Source organism: Paramormyrops kingsleyae, chromosome 8, assembly GCF_048594095.1.
Source record: "Paramormyrops kingsleyae isolate MSU_618 chromosome 8, PKINGS_0.4, whole genome shotgun sequence".
NCBI lineage: Eukaryota > Metazoa > Chordata > Actinopteri > Osteoglossiformes > Mormyridae > Paramormyrops > Paramormyrops kingsleyae.
The window spans coordinates 19,038,171-19,053,492 of NC_132804.1; the positions used below are offsets into that span (position 1 = coordinate 19,038,171).

At 43.4% G+C, this 15,322-nt stretch overlaps 1 protein-coding gene across 1 annotated transcript in view; it reads left to right on the forward strand.

Annotated features, from left to right (window-relative positions):
- Window positions 1-15,322, forward strand: part of LOC111851710 (copine family member IX) — a 42,639-nt gene that overhangs the window by 13,567 nt on the left and 13,750 nt on the right. Inside the window, exons 4-6 of the mRNA XM_072715421.1 lie at window positions 3,133-3,236; window positions 3,819-3,858; window positions 5,086-5,162. Coding sequence (XP_072571522.1) covers window positions 3,133-3,236; window positions 3,819-3,858; window positions 5,086-5,162 — 221 coding nt within the window. The remainder of the gene's footprint in view (window positions 1-3,132; window positions 3,237-3,818; window positions 3,859-5,085; window positions 5,163-15,322) is intronic.

Genomic DNA, 15,322 nt, shown 5'->3' on the forward strand with positions numbered 1-15,322 from the left:
CTGTTGTTTCCTTGTCTGTTTCTTCAAAAAGATCAGTAACATATAAAGAAGGGCCTTACAGCTGGGGACCCAACTAAAATTTGTGTTGCTCTTTCACTGGAAGCAGAGAGCAACTCTGTATGAATCTTACGGCTCAACAGGTACTGTAACAGTAAATTGTAAACCAAGCAGAGTGCTCATTATCCAGAGCAATAGCAGGAATATTGCAATAGATCTGTCTGTCTTCTGTAGTATGGTTGTGTTCGGTATACGGGATTTAGAAAAGTCTGTTCCTGAGTACTTTGGTGATTTTCTGTGGGAGACGGAGCCACTAAGTGAGAAAAGTGGTACGCGGCGGCAGGTCAGCTACTGAAGTGGCTGAGGTTTCTCCACTCTGTGAGATAACAGATTCTCGCTCAGGAGGGGCTCATGAAATATTCACTGGAAGAACCAGGCCTGCCGTCTCCATGTTGCCGCTCTGCGCCCACACTGATTCCGGGGAAGCCCCGATTTTCCGGCCGCACGCTCACCTCGAGTTTCAGCAGGCGATCGTCTGTTCGGCATCACCCGTCGTTTATGCTCTTTTATCGTGTCTAACTGGAGTTTTTGCCTGGGTAGAGGGGATGCAAATAAAACAGGGTTTTTTATTACTCTGGAGGGACAAGTGTTCTGGAATAACCTGATAGCCAGGTGACTCATTACCTGCAAAAGATCAAATAACTGACCACAAATTAATTGCAGAATGCATAGTAATAATTTAAATATATGAATATATTAATGAAAGCCTTATTAATAACACAATAAAAATAATTATACTGTCCATATATAACCTACTGCAATGAAATTTTTGTTGTAGTCTAAGGCTCATCAAACGCTCATCAAATCACACACAATACATAGTATACATACAAATTAATTTATCAGAAAGATTTTAGGCTACTAAATATTGTATTGAGTTCAGCTGTCTGTATTCGTAATGCATTAATTACATTATTGTTCATCACCATACCTTGATTACAATATATTGCATATTGAAAATAATGTCTTAGGGCTCCCAACTTTGGTCAGCTGGCTGGTTTGAGATTTTCAATTCTGTATGTATGTAAGTCTGTATGTATGTAAGTCTGTATGTATGTAAGTCTGTATGTATGTAATGGTTTTATTACCTTACACATAGTCTGTATGGTGTGCAAACTACCCCAATGCTTTTTATGTAGCTAATTTTAGGTTAATAATGGAATAATACAGATTTGCCCCCAGATTTCTTGCGTGAGCGTGAGAGTCAGAAAGCGTGAGTGTTGTGCCAGACGTGTGCGGGTCGGGGACACTGGAGAGTAAGGGCACAAAGTTACCCTCTGCTCTTCTCTCTCCTCTCCTCTCCTCTCTTTGGGGAGTCATGTTTAATTTGTCCTTTTTGCACCTATCAAAGGTGCACAGCCGTAACCCCGGTAGACAGGCAGGGTTAGGGCCTGGCAGGGCGCTACCGGAAAGGGAGCACTGGGGTGGGGGGATGGAGAGTTTGGCAGATTGACCTGCTTACATGCTGCTTCAGAGCCTATTGCCTCATGCATTTAAATGACAGTTATTTATATATATATCATGGAAAAGTTTCAAGTTATAAAGAAATAGACACACTGTATAAATGCCATTCTAAAGGATTTATAGGGCAGTTTGTAGGGGAAAGCTGAAATAAGGATGATGTTTAGGACTCGGTGAGCTGATCACTGTAAATCCTCATTTTGGCCATGTGGAGCCATAATGTAGTGCCTTAATGTAGATCCACCACACAATGGCGGAGGTGAGCCACGGCTGACCATTGCCGGCATCACCTCCATGCCAGAACACTGGAACCAGCCCTCGTGGAACGTGGTGCGTCCATGTTACTGCAAGCGGCAGACAGAAAGTCTCTGATTGTCAGTGTGTATACAGTGAACAGTATTCCGGAGTTTTGTTGGAGAAAGTGACTGCCCGAAAGACTACCTCTGTGTGGTCCTACTGGACTGCCGTGCAAGCCCACATAGTCTGCATGTGCTCCGGCACAGACTATGGGAGCTTCAGTAGATATATGAATGAAAGTGGCTTCAGCTTCGCTTGTTTTCAAAAATGCATGCTGTGGTGTTAAATATATATAATGAGCACAGTTGCTGGACTGGAATGTCAAGCGAGAGATTAAACAGATTTTCAGCATTAAAAAAGAACGTAGGCATTGGAAAAAGAAAAAGCTTTGGGAGGTAATTGCATCGCTCGAGTGACGGACGGAGTTGCATAAAACCAGCATAAAACCCTCCTGACTGGAGAGCGTTCATTAGCCCGTGTCCAGAGAGCTCGGCTGCATGCATTGTGCACCTCTGTGGGAGGCAATATGAAAGCTAACCTAGTTTCTCGGAATTTGAAATTACAATGCGGCTCCCAGGCGCGGTGAACGAGATGAGCCAGATCCAGTTAGCTGCCTGTTATTCACCACAAACGGCATGCTCTCAAGTTTAAATTCACTGGCTGTTTTTGGGGAAGAAGATTTTCCTGTATGTTTTGGCTGCGCCTCGATTTCGAGAGCTGTAATAAAGTTATTAATGCAGATAGCTGGTTTGACTACTGAATTCAGGCCTTCCTCATCTGCTTTGCTGATGCTGTGCCCTTCACTAATGTACACGTAACTACTTCAGCACGTATAATGCCTATTGCATAAAGGATGAATGTATGCATAACAGCACAGTGGAATGCCTAAGGGTCTGTTCTGTAAAAGCTTATAGCAGTGGTCGATTCTCTCATTAGCCACTTAGCCGGCACAATAGAGGAGTCTCCAAGGCATTAATATGCAGTTTCATATAAGCTGCACCTGCTGTTTTCACACGTGGTTGTAACCCTCCCCCCCCCTCAATAATCACAAACCAGCCAATACAATCCCCTCCCCAATAATCATTTCTGCCCCTAAATGGGTGGAGACCTCAACCCCCCCCCCCCCCCCCCCCAATGTTCAAACCAAAGTTATGCCCTTTTGTTAGTCCAAAACTAACAAAGTCTAAGTAGTTTTTGTCTAAATTGATTTTGTTTCGTTTGCCTTGCCACTACAGCCAACACTGATGCCTAGCAAAGTCTACAGGACTGTAAAACATTTCCCCCAGTTTCTTTTCTGTTTTATTTTTGCCTGCTCAGTTCGGTAGAACAGAGGTGATTGAAAACACACTGAACCCCGATTTTGTGCGGAAATTCGTGCTGGATTTCTTCTTCGAGGAGAAGCAGAACCTGCGCTTTGACGTGTGAGTATGGAGATGCAGACGTGGTTTTCACTCACGGATCACGTACCCGTCCTGCTTCCCTCCATCACCACAGTACACAGATTTGATGCAACTGCCCAATAACAAGTGTCTACAGTAATAGAGATTGAGCAGATAGACTGTGTCCTATTATAATGTAGTTAATTAAACCTCACTTCCTGAAATGAACTTTCTATTTCGTTCAAATGGTATGATAAGTAAATGAATCATGCTTGAAATGTTAAGCAAGCAAGGCTTTCTCTTTCAGAGATCAAAGATAATAAGCTGTTTTGTGTGAAGCAGATAGATTACCGTTTCCGTTATATTGTTCTAGGTTTACCGTAATTCTTATCACGATCTGCATGCAGACTCTTAGCTTAATCAGTGTATTTGACCTGTAGTTCCTGGAGTTCATCGACCCAGATTTCTTTACCTGCTTAACTCCTGCCTGCAGGCTCACATGGGTCTCAGTGGCAATATCAGCTAATTTACTTTGTAGGGAAATGTGTTAAATTTTAGTTTGTCTGTAAGTCACTGTATTTTATGATTATTTCACACAAATGTGTCTCCCCTAAATTTATACAGGTACAATGTGGATTCCAGAAGCTGTAATATTTCAAAACATGTAAGCACTTCTGCCTCTATGTGCGCTGCTCCTCTGTCTGTGTGTTTATGTGTGTTACTCAGTATTACTCAGTGGTATGACTGGCTGGAGAGTGCTATGGTACCTAAGCTACCAGTAACAGCCAGAGTGGGGTTCTGTCTGGTCAGAGTGTTTTTCACCCCGAATTTGTCTGCCAGCAGTTAATGTCTTAGTACGGTGCCATGCATTTATTACTGTTTTTTTCCCCGGAAAAATATTTTTTTCAAATAACACATTTTAATTTCCTTCTTCCTGCACCAATGTGGATAAACAGAAGGTTAGTATAATTTCCATGTACTTCTTAGTAGAATGATGTAATAGACCAGGGATGCCTGATTATGGTAAAAAAATAATTAAATTGCGTACAGTATTTTACCTGTTGAATCGCTGTAGCATGATAAATGGTATATTTTGATGTATTTGTCAGTGGAATATGGGGTCTGTCTGTGTCGGTGAATCATTTCTTGTCACAGTTCGCCTATGACACAAAAGAAAATTCCATGTTGTCTTCCGCTGTTTGTCAAATTGCTCCGATGTCACCAAAAGTTCAATTTAAGTGCTTCTGTCTCATCAAATTTCAAAGACCGTCTACTGTGGGATCTCTTGCCTGCTGTGTTTTGCTTGGTAATGACACTCTTCTTTATTCACACTGGTTTTTGAAGTGCTCATCCATCGCCTTTTTTTTAAAAGCTCTCCCCCAAGGCAGCTGAAAGCTGTGTGGTGCTTCGGTGGAAAAACACTTTTGTTGTTTTCCTGGAAATATTCCGGGCCTCTTTCTTACCTGGACTTGAAAACTCCAAGGACTCCTTTGGATAGCTTCCTGTCGCATTCTGCTTTTCTTGGACCCACTATGCACATGGAGGACAGACTACCGTTGCCTGTGTTGATGGGCAATGAAATAATGCCCAGTAATATATGTGATACCAATGATGTAATGATACATTAATTATTGGGGAATTCCATATGGCGGTCCCTTTGATGTCACATCTTGAACACTGGTAAAATGCTATTTATTTCTAACATGTAAATTAACTTATACATTTTGAGGATTTGTCAATATTCAGCCAGTGAGGTTACATGAAAACATATGCAAACTGACACATTGATATTAAGGTTGTCTATGCTCTGAGGCATTTTGTTTGACAGTATGAGACTAAATGTCACATCAGCAATGCTGGAATTTTCCATAATTTTTCTTTTGTGTTTTAGGACTTCCTTGGACAGACATTTTGCACACTGGGGGAAATCATCGGCTCGACAGGTGGTCGTCTGGAGAAGACGCTCTCGTACGTGGTGACCTCAGCATTTTTAATTCTTTCAGTTGGTGGTGGCCTTACGTTAGTATGCATAGGTAAATACGAAATCAGTGACTGCTATATTTATCTGATCAGTTCAAGGACTTCGCCTGCTGAAACTGACCAGAAACCAAGAGACCGCCAATAGCTTTGTCAGTTTTATTTCTTGCCACTAGTTGCGTTTCCTGAATTTTTTTGATTCATCTCTTCTAAACTCAGTATACATGGGAATGTGGGATTTGAAGGGAAACGTGACATTTGGTGCATTTGATTTTGCTCATTAGTAACTAATGTCCGACAGATTATCTGCACATTAGTGTGGTGTTTTGATGAGTCTGCTGTTCTTCAGTGGATTGCCGTCATTTCAAGGGCGTGTCTCTCCTTCCTCCCTCGCCTTCTCAACATAGGATCTGGACCAGCAAGATGCCAATTACGACGTTAGCGTAGCTATGAGAGAAAACAAGGCATTAAACCATTTTTAAATTATCAGAACAATGGCTATTGGGATTATTACCTTAAAATGATCTTTAATTTATATTAAACTCTTCTTTATGAGAGGTTTTCCCTAAACATGTAGCATGTTTGTTATAATCAGATTCTATGTTGTTTCCTTTCTCTTCTGGTGACCACAAGGCATAGTTGAACTGTTTATGCATTTCTGCAAGCTGGGTAATTCCTCACCCTTTGAATAACTCTTAGCTTTGATTGGTTTATGTCATTAATAGGCAGGAGACATTGGTTCCTCATTTGAAGGTTCCAGCTGTTATGACCTCAGGCAGCACTGTAATTCTTAACAGTTTCTACAGTCTAATAAATAAATGAAATATAGAAAGTGCAAAAAGCTAATTTGAATTTTGAAAAGCTGTATTTATTTTGAAAAGAAACTGTCCAGAAACTGTTATTCTTAAAGATACTAAAATAATATCCATTGCAATTATTTTGTTTTACATACTGCTCACATTATTGCATTGTGATTGAATGGTGTGAAAACCTGCCATATATATAATACCCCATGCAGGAGAGAACATATCCATACATAAAATGATTGAAAAAAAGAAACCCCCCTATCTGCAGTAAATGCTGAAGAATTCTGCTATTGGCAAGTCTGCTTCCAGTCACACCTGAAGGCACACGCCCAGTGGCAGGTGCAGCGTGGAAACTGGCAAATCCAGCTGAACCCACACAGAACCAGCAGCACAAAGAGTCTTTACTACAGACTTACTACCGACGCCCAGCACTAACGCCGACTCACCTCAGCTGTACTGGCGTTCTGCTTCAATTATACATTTGCAGGCTGAAATAACTAAAGAAGGACCAGAAGTGAGGTAGGACAGAAAGATTCTACAGCCCTTAAGATCCACCCTCAGACACTCCTGATCCAACAGGAGTGGTCTGGGGGTGACTAGGTCCAGTTATGGTACCTCCATTAACATTTCAGCTGGGTGCCTCTTTGAGTTGTATCTCCTAAGGGGGGTTGCAAGTTGTCCTGTTAAAAAAAAAAACCATAAAGCTATGCACTTTTCACCTTGCTGGCTGGTTGCTATGGCAACCAAGGAGATATGTTACTCTTCTTCGACATCCACTTCTTGTATATGTTTAAATAACACAGGTGAGGAACTGCTGTACCAGTGTAACTGTAGTAGTTTTGGTCACTGGTCAGTCGTAATGTTTCTCCAAGACAACAAGGCTTCCCTCTCTCTCTTTTCCTTAATCAATATAAATAATTTAGCAAACCAGGAAAAAAAAAAACTGAGTTGTTTTATGGGGCAAACAGCTGGAGTAGCTGTATTGGTTTTGGGATTCCGGACGTTTCTGCATTCCGCACTAACCCCCTCCACGAGTTACACCCTTCCGACTGCTTGAAAAAAGTCTTTGGCTTTGGCCTTAATCTTAATTTGTCCTGACTCATGTGGACATGGGTGTCTATCGAGATTTGGTCCATTGGTGGAGCTCTGTTGATTGATGTGGCTCATATTTGCCTGATGAATTCATCCCATAAAAAAGCCATTGCAGTGTAGCTTTCATATGAGGTTTTGTTTTACTAAAATAAACTATCTCTAAATTCTAGTGGCAATCCTGTGGAAGTATCATCATCACCACAAATTTGAAAAGAAGGCTACAGTAATATCTTTGAGATATATATTTCTATCCCCTGAAAAGGAGAGGTTGTTATGTTAGCGGAAAGAGGTTTGACTACAATGAAACTTTTCTTGTGTTACAGGTACAAATCCATCCTAAATTGGCGGTTTGCTAGCTTGTTCAAAATTTATGAATTCAGGAGGTGGAGAAACTGGAGAAAACATTAGCCCTGTATTTGTTCCTGGGGCACAGCTACTGGATGCAGATCTAACTGGTGCTTAATGAGATATATTTAATCATATTATGTTTGCATAATGGCACAATTTGCCTGTTCTGTACTAAACAACAAAACCTAATTTGGCGTCCTGACTAAACAGCCGCTGCTGACTGGGACGTCATTTCTAGCCAATGACACATTACTGGCAGTCATTTATTTTCTGCATCACCTGCTCTGAGTTACTAATTTAATTGGAATTGAATCAGGCATTGATTCCTCCTTAAGGAGAACTGACACATAACATTGGCTGTCTTTGCTTTCCTGCGAAATGCCTCTGATAAGAGTTTGATTAAATCCCGGCTCTTATTTCAAAGAATAAACGGGAACCTTTTAGGTGCATAATGTGTGGAATTTATTTTTTTTCCTCCATTACCTGAGTTTGCAAGAAGCCTTTTGTTTCCCTTGTAGATCTTGCAGTAGAGGCGCTAGGCTAGTAGGCCCACGTTGCCATGGAGAGACCTTGTTCACGTGTGGGAGTGTGGTGGTGGAGTTTGAGCGATTATTTATGAGATGTGGGATACGCCATTCAGCGATAAACCTAAACGCTGAGCAGAGTGAAGTCGTTTTGTGTGTGTGTGTGTGTGTGTGTGGGGGGGGGGGGGGTTCTGAGTACTTCACAGGGAAATTGTCTCAATATGTAACTTTCAGCAGCACTGCAGTCTCTTGCAGTCATGTGTGCTACCCTCACACTTGTTTTTCCCAGAACCAAAATGCAAATGGGATGGAGATGGTGTTGAAGAGGACTGGAGTGGCAGGAAGTCACAGTACATTAGCTTAAATAAATTCTCTTTTTCAGCTCTTGTCCAGTACAGTAAGCAGAAGTCAGCAGCTTTCCCCCCCCCCAGGGAATTATAGAGCAGTTTTTGTAATGATGGATACAGTATGTATGTAGGTTGGCTGGTTTGTGTCTGAGAATCTTCTGTGGACTTAGGCTATTCAAACAAATAGAAATATTTCTTTGTTGCAAAGTTTTTCATTTTTTCTTTAGTGTATTGCCAGTGATATTATACTGGTTAACAGTCACATAAAAACACCCACGTAGGACTTCATCAATATTCAAACTGCTTATCCAGTACAGAGCTGTGGGAAGGGGCCTGGTGCCTATACCAGGGAACAGGGCAGGATGCACCCAGGGCAGGATGCCAGTCCTTCACAGGGCAGGGTGCACCCAGGGCAGGATGCCAGTCCTTCACAGGGCAGGGTGCACCCAGGGCAGGATGCCAGTCCTTCACAGGGCAGGGTGCACCCAGGGCAGGATGCCAGTCCTTCACAGGGCAGGGTGCACCCAGGGCAGGATGCCAGTCCTTCACAGGGCAGGGTGCACCCAGGGCAGGATGCCAGTCCTTCACAGGGCAGGGTGCACCCAGGGCAAGATGCCAGTCCTTCACAGGGCAGGATGCACCCAGGGCAGGATGCCAGTCCTTCACAGGGCAGGGTGCACCCAGGGCAGGATGCCAGTCCTTCACAGGGCACAGATACGCTGTGGGTCATTTAAAAACACTGGTTACCCTGACAGGTGGTCTTTTAAGTGTCCGAGGAATGAGAATCCCCTGAGTAATGCAGTATAAGACGTGAATAACATGCAAAAGACACATACACACGCAGAATGAAGCAGGATTCACCCTGGGAGTGTGAGGCCTCAGTGCTCTGCACTGCACTCCACCTACATGAGCCGCTCTCATTAATACCCCTGCTGATACTATACCAGAAACAGCAGTTTACCAAGCTCTCCAACACAGGGACCATTTGTAGAGGTATCAGGCAGAAAGATTAAAAAGTAAGTATAGTGGACTCCATATAATGGACCCTAGGAGTACCGGGTGCCACTGGTTCTGATATTATTCATTTGGAAACAGGCAATTGTTCAGCCTGGCTATGATTACAGTACCTCTCTCACACACATTCACTTTCTGTCCACGTTCTGGTATGTTTTTCAGTATCAGGGATATTTTTTCAAGTAAAAACAATGTGATTTTCGAAATAAATTGTAATAAATGGTGATATTGCTGGGTTTTGGATACTCACATTCTCAGTATTTCCATTACATAATCATCCATTTCCCTGTGATGGGTGGGTGCCTCATCCTGGGTTATTCCCTGATTTGCACCCGTAGCCTCCGGGATAGGCTCCGGACCCCTCGTGACCTTGAATAGGATAAGAGGATGGATGGATGCATGGATGAATGGATAATCATTCATTCCAATGAATTATTATTCTTGGGCAAAGAACAATGTTGCATTGACATTAGACACATGTAAGAATGATCAGTGATGCATACAGAGATGCATTATCAGGTGAGAACTGCATTGAAAGATGCTCTGCTTGACGGAGCGGTCCGAGGACCATCGCTGGGAACTGCCCGTCAAGTTCTTTACATTCTCTGAGAAAGGGCCCTTCAGCGCTGAAAAGACTTTGGTGTGGATCTGCCCTGGCTCCGCTCCTCCTCCTCCGCTCACTGCCCACCCAGTGGGGGCATTTCCCAGATACAGGATTTGTCATAGATTTTTTTGGCATTGATTTGCTGAACCTCCTTAGATTTTTTTTCCCCCTGAGTTTCATTTAAGTTATTACTGTTATTCTCTTAGCCAGTTGAAGTGAGTCAGTTAATTTGCTGAAGTAAAACTGCTTATTGATTTATTTCTTTGTTTTAGACTTAATTTTGAAAGAGATGGAAATGAACAGTGGCTGTTACACCTGACGCTGCAATCAGCCGCCTTCCCTGCCTTCCCGGCTTCAGCCTCTCCCGTGCCAATCAGCCGCCTTCCCTGTCTTCCAGGCTTCAGCCTCTCCAGTGCCAATCAGTCGCCTTCCCTGCCTTCCCGGCTTCAGCCTCTCCCGTGCCAATCAGCCGCCTTCCCTGCCTTCCCGGCTTCAGCCTCTCCCGTGCCAATCAGCCGCCTTCCTTGCCTTCCCGGCTTCAGCCTCTCCGGTGCCAATCAGCCACCTTCCCTGCCTTCCAGGCTTCAGCCTCTCCCGTGCCAATCAGCCGCCTTCCCTGCCTTCCCGGCTTCAGCCTCTCCCGTGCCAATCAGCCGCCTTCCAGGCTTCAGCCTCTCCCGTGCCAATCAGCCGCCTTCCCTGCCTTCCCGGCTTCAGCCTCTCCCGTGCCAATCAGCCACCTTCCCTGCCTTCCAGGCTTCAGCCTCTCCCGTGCCAATCAGCCGCCTTCCCTGCCTTCCCGGCTTCAGCCTCTCCCGTGCCAATCAGCCGCCTTCCCTGCCTTCCAGGCTTCAGCCTCTCCCGTGCCAATCAGCCGCCTTCCCTGCCTTCCCGGCTTCAGCCTCTCCCGTGCCAATCAGCCGCCTTCCCTGCCTTCCCGGCTTCAGCCTCTCCCGTGCCGCCAGGCCCTTTAAAGCGTCTTTGGCAGCACTGGTCGCGCCCTCATGCCCTCCTGGGCCCTCGGTGTCGGCCTGAATGTACAGAGTCCGCCTCGGCTGTGTGGGCTGGGCACAAATACCCATGCTGACGTCTGAACTCCGTTCCCTTCCTCTGCAGCACCGCCAGGATGCTGCTGTGGTAATAATGCACTGATATGATGTTTGTTGCAGGATGTTAAATATGTACATGAATTATAGGTGTGTTAAACCTGATTGTCAGAATGTCAGAGAATAACTCTATGTGTGTGTGTGTGTGTGTCTGTGATGTATATTACATTGTGGAAACTCAATCTTAGAAAAATATGTGACTGTAATCAAAAAACTAAAAACTTTGAATTTTCTTTAGTCACTTATGGCTAAGGTTAGGGCTGGGTGGGGGTTAAGGCTGTCATTGTTGGGTTCAGGGTTTTGCCCATAGAAATGAATTGACGCTCCCCACAAAGATATGAATACAAACATTTCTGTGAGTTGGTGCATGTGTGTGTGTGTGTGTGTGTGAGCGAGCGTGTATACCTTACCTTATGGGGACACAATGTCCCCACAACGTGACGAATACCCATTTTTTTCCGTTATGGGGACCAGTTTCCTATCATTTATTCCGATACTTTTAGATTCAAATCCATCCATCCATACTCTGTACCCACTTGTCCCGGGTTACGGGGATCCGGAGCCTGTCCCTGCGAGCACAAGGCAGGGAATAACTTGGGATGGGCTGCCAACCAATTGCAGGGCATTAAATTCAAACACCACATATTATTTATTTAGATATTACCCAGCTCTAATAATCTTGCAGACATAACTGTAAGGGATGCATGAGGGAGACTTGGCTACGGTTTTCTGTGACTGGAAGCCCAGGATCTGGCTGTCGGCTGACCTGGCTGCCCGAGGCAGGGTGCTGAGCACAGACCACTGCACATGACTGAGCCAGGAAATACACGCTCACATGGTGATCCTCTCTCTGGGTGCTGCAGCCTGCCAGATGTCCGGGTCCATATTCAATTTAATATTTAATTTCAGGGGGAAATGGCAGCGGCATTGGGGATGTCTTGAAAGAGCTGTGTGAGAATGGAATTTAATCAACACCTAACCCTGTCGCTTCCTTCCTATTGGCTTGATGTCACCAGCCGTCCCGTCATTGTGAAGCCGGCTGGCCGATTAGCCAACAGAACCAAACGTAACTTCAGAGTAGCTTGTTAATACGGGGCACCGAGGGAATGACGTTATGAGGCATCTTTTGCGTCTAAGATGCCAGCTGCGAGATCAAAGTCTTCTTTATTTCAGAGAGAAAACAAAATCCCTCCCTAATGATACTCTTTCCTCTTTATCAGGCATGACTAATGGATTACCGAGACTAAAGTGCAACAGATGTCACATCCATTATTTATTCACTTCCTCAATGGTAATTCCCTGTATATATGTATCAGAGGGGTTAATCCCTGTGTCGAGAGTGGCTGGAGAGGGGAAGGAGTCCTGTAGCTTTGACATTTGCATGAAGATTAGAAGACCCCTTTCACACCTGTCCTAATCCTCAGTCTAGAGAAGGGGGTGTCATGGGATATTGCAAGTTACTAAGTGTACTTGGGGAGGTCCCATCAATGGCAGTGAGGTGAATTTCTGTTACGTCAGGGGCTGGGTGCACATACGGGGGGGGGGCAACAGTAGCTATACAGTTATTATTTTACAAAGTAGCCCCTTTCCTCAGCGCTGGATCGGGGGACACGGCAGCACTGACTGGCCCCCACGTTCACACAACCTGACACCCATGCACTTTTTTATTTTTTATTTTTGTGGGGCGTAGTAAAGGAGAAGGTTTTTGAGAGGAAGCCCCGCACAGTGAATGAATTGAGGGAGTTCATCTCGCAAGCATTTGTGGACAGTGATTTTAACCAGGGTGTGTGTAGCTAAAGTGTGTCTCAGTGTCAGGGAGAAGCTCCAGGAATGTTTCAGCATAGATGGAGGACACGTGGAACACCTAAAAGACTGAAAATGACTCAATCAGTACTGTAAAATAAAAACCAAAAATGACTTTTGGTCCACCCTATATGTCTTTAGTAGCACGGAGACTTGGAAGTAAAGTTGGTCATTAATTTCACCATAGCCTTCACACAACAGCTCGTTAATGCTTGACTGGACTCTTGGCGGCCATTAATAAGACGTATTTGTCAGTCAAGCTCCTGAAGAGGCTGGCAGTCAGAAATATGGGAACGCCAGCAGATGGTGGTGAGCGGATGACTTTCCAGTGTCTTCGGATGACAGAAATTGCCACGTTCTTCAGTAGAAACAGCATGCCTAAGCTATTTTGAAGGACGACTCTTGTGCTTTGTCCAACATCTACATCCCTCGCTTTCCTTCTTGGGTGAAGAAACCATCATGATTTTGTGATGGGTTTCTTGAGCTTACAGCTCACACTTGGCTGAGAAGTTCTCAGAAGGTACTGTGTGTACTTTCAATCGCACAAAATTTTGAGCACAAAACTCACAAAAATATGACGCTTCTATATCAGGACTTAATTAAGTCCATTAATCAAAAACCCGGCTTTGACATTTAAAGAAGTTCATTATGTAAAACATAATAAATTGATATATTTAATCTTGTCAGATTAGCTCTTGGCAATCGTCTTTATTTCTGACAGGACTTTGAGGAGATTGAGGGCTCTCCAATATAATACGCCTTTTTAAATTATTGCAGTATGTTGTAATTAAATTTTGCTTTGATCCTCCCTAAATTTTGGAAGAGATCTAGAGGTTCTTGATCTAGAGGGTCTCTTTTCGAAATGACTTTTCTCTTTGAAAGTGCCTTACATGTTCTTATGATCATTCACTTACTGGAATCATAATCTGTTTCACAGGACATTAGCCATTTCAGAACCTCTCCACTAAACCCAAGGATTTTTTGGCTCAACCACTATCATCCGTTGTTTAGCTAATCGATACCTCATTGTTATTTAATTAATTAAATCGACCTGATGGAGAAATTTAACAAATACTTGGAATGACTGAGGTGCCCCTGAGGAGAGGTTTGAGAACTTTAGTGGTGTTCTTCTAGCCATCCAACCAGATATCAGTGACTTTTTGAAGAACCGAAGAAATTCTTGTTAGTTTTTTTATTTTTATTTTTATTTATTTATTGTGTTACTCTTCATGTGCATGCCTTCTAATGCTACATACTTGCCACCCATATAAATAGCCTTAAACATTCTCTGCCTTGGACTTTTGCACAGTGCTGTATATTTGAAGAGAAGGACTGCAAGTCATCCTGTTAGTGGCCTTTATTTTCATGGACAATCCTATCTCCACTACTTTGAGCGTTTATGGTGGTGTCATCTTGGGAGTGAATAGAAACAGTTTCTAATAAATGGTCTTTCAAAGCTATTTTCATGCATAAAGTCAATCAGCAGATGATGCCTCTTGAGATATAGGTTTAAGATTACATTTCTTAAAGACAAATTGTTAGCCTTAACTGTTGGTATTGCAGCTGCTGTTTCCAGGGAGGTCACCAATAGCCATGGCAGCATGAAGTCAACTAAACCCAGCCCCTCTTGCTGCTGGACCTCTCGCTAGTCTTTGTTTACCTTGGGATTTTTTAAACTTTTATTTATAGCAGATGGCTTTAAGATTTAATCTTATTGCTTCTAACTGGTGGAGACAGGGAATGTATGGTGTTTTTAAAACTGGAGACCATAAAATCTTTTTTGCAGATCACATTAGACATCTTTGGGAATCTTTAGCTGTAACCCAGAATGAATATTTCCCCTAATACTTACAGGTGGAGTGTAGGGTAATACCACTGTAAAGTGTAATGTCGACCGTTACGTGATGTGTAAGGAGTTCCAAGAAGCAGCAACTGTCCTGAAAACAGGTCTGGTGAGAAGTTCTGAGAAGTTTTTCTATGGTTGCGTAACATGCTGGTTGGAGCTACATGGGCAGGTGTGAGTGGGAGGAGAACAAGATGTGAAGACATCTGGAAAAAGATTGTGGACCACAAGAGAAAACAGTGTGACGTATAAGATAGTGTGGTGTGATGAGTGCGAAGGTTAGTGCCCATGGTTTGGTTCTGGAATATGGCTACTGGAGATCCTATGGGGAGCCTGATGTGGATTCATTAGATACAACATGCTTTATGATCCCATCTGGTTCTCTGATTAAGGACATTTTCAAAATTGTATTATTGGTTATTTAAAGATTTCCTACAGAGGTCCATTGTCATCTGGATAATTTTGAAATAACAGTGGGGTCAGATTTTGGATGACAATGGGAAAGTTTGTACTGAATGTTGAATCATAGTCTGAGTGCATACTTCAATTTTTAAAGTAAGGTCACAGTAAATGAATTCTTTTTTTTTTTTTTGCAAAAACTAGTGTTCTAATGGTACATCCTGTGAGAGCACAGTGAGCTTAAAACCTCACACCTAATGGGTTT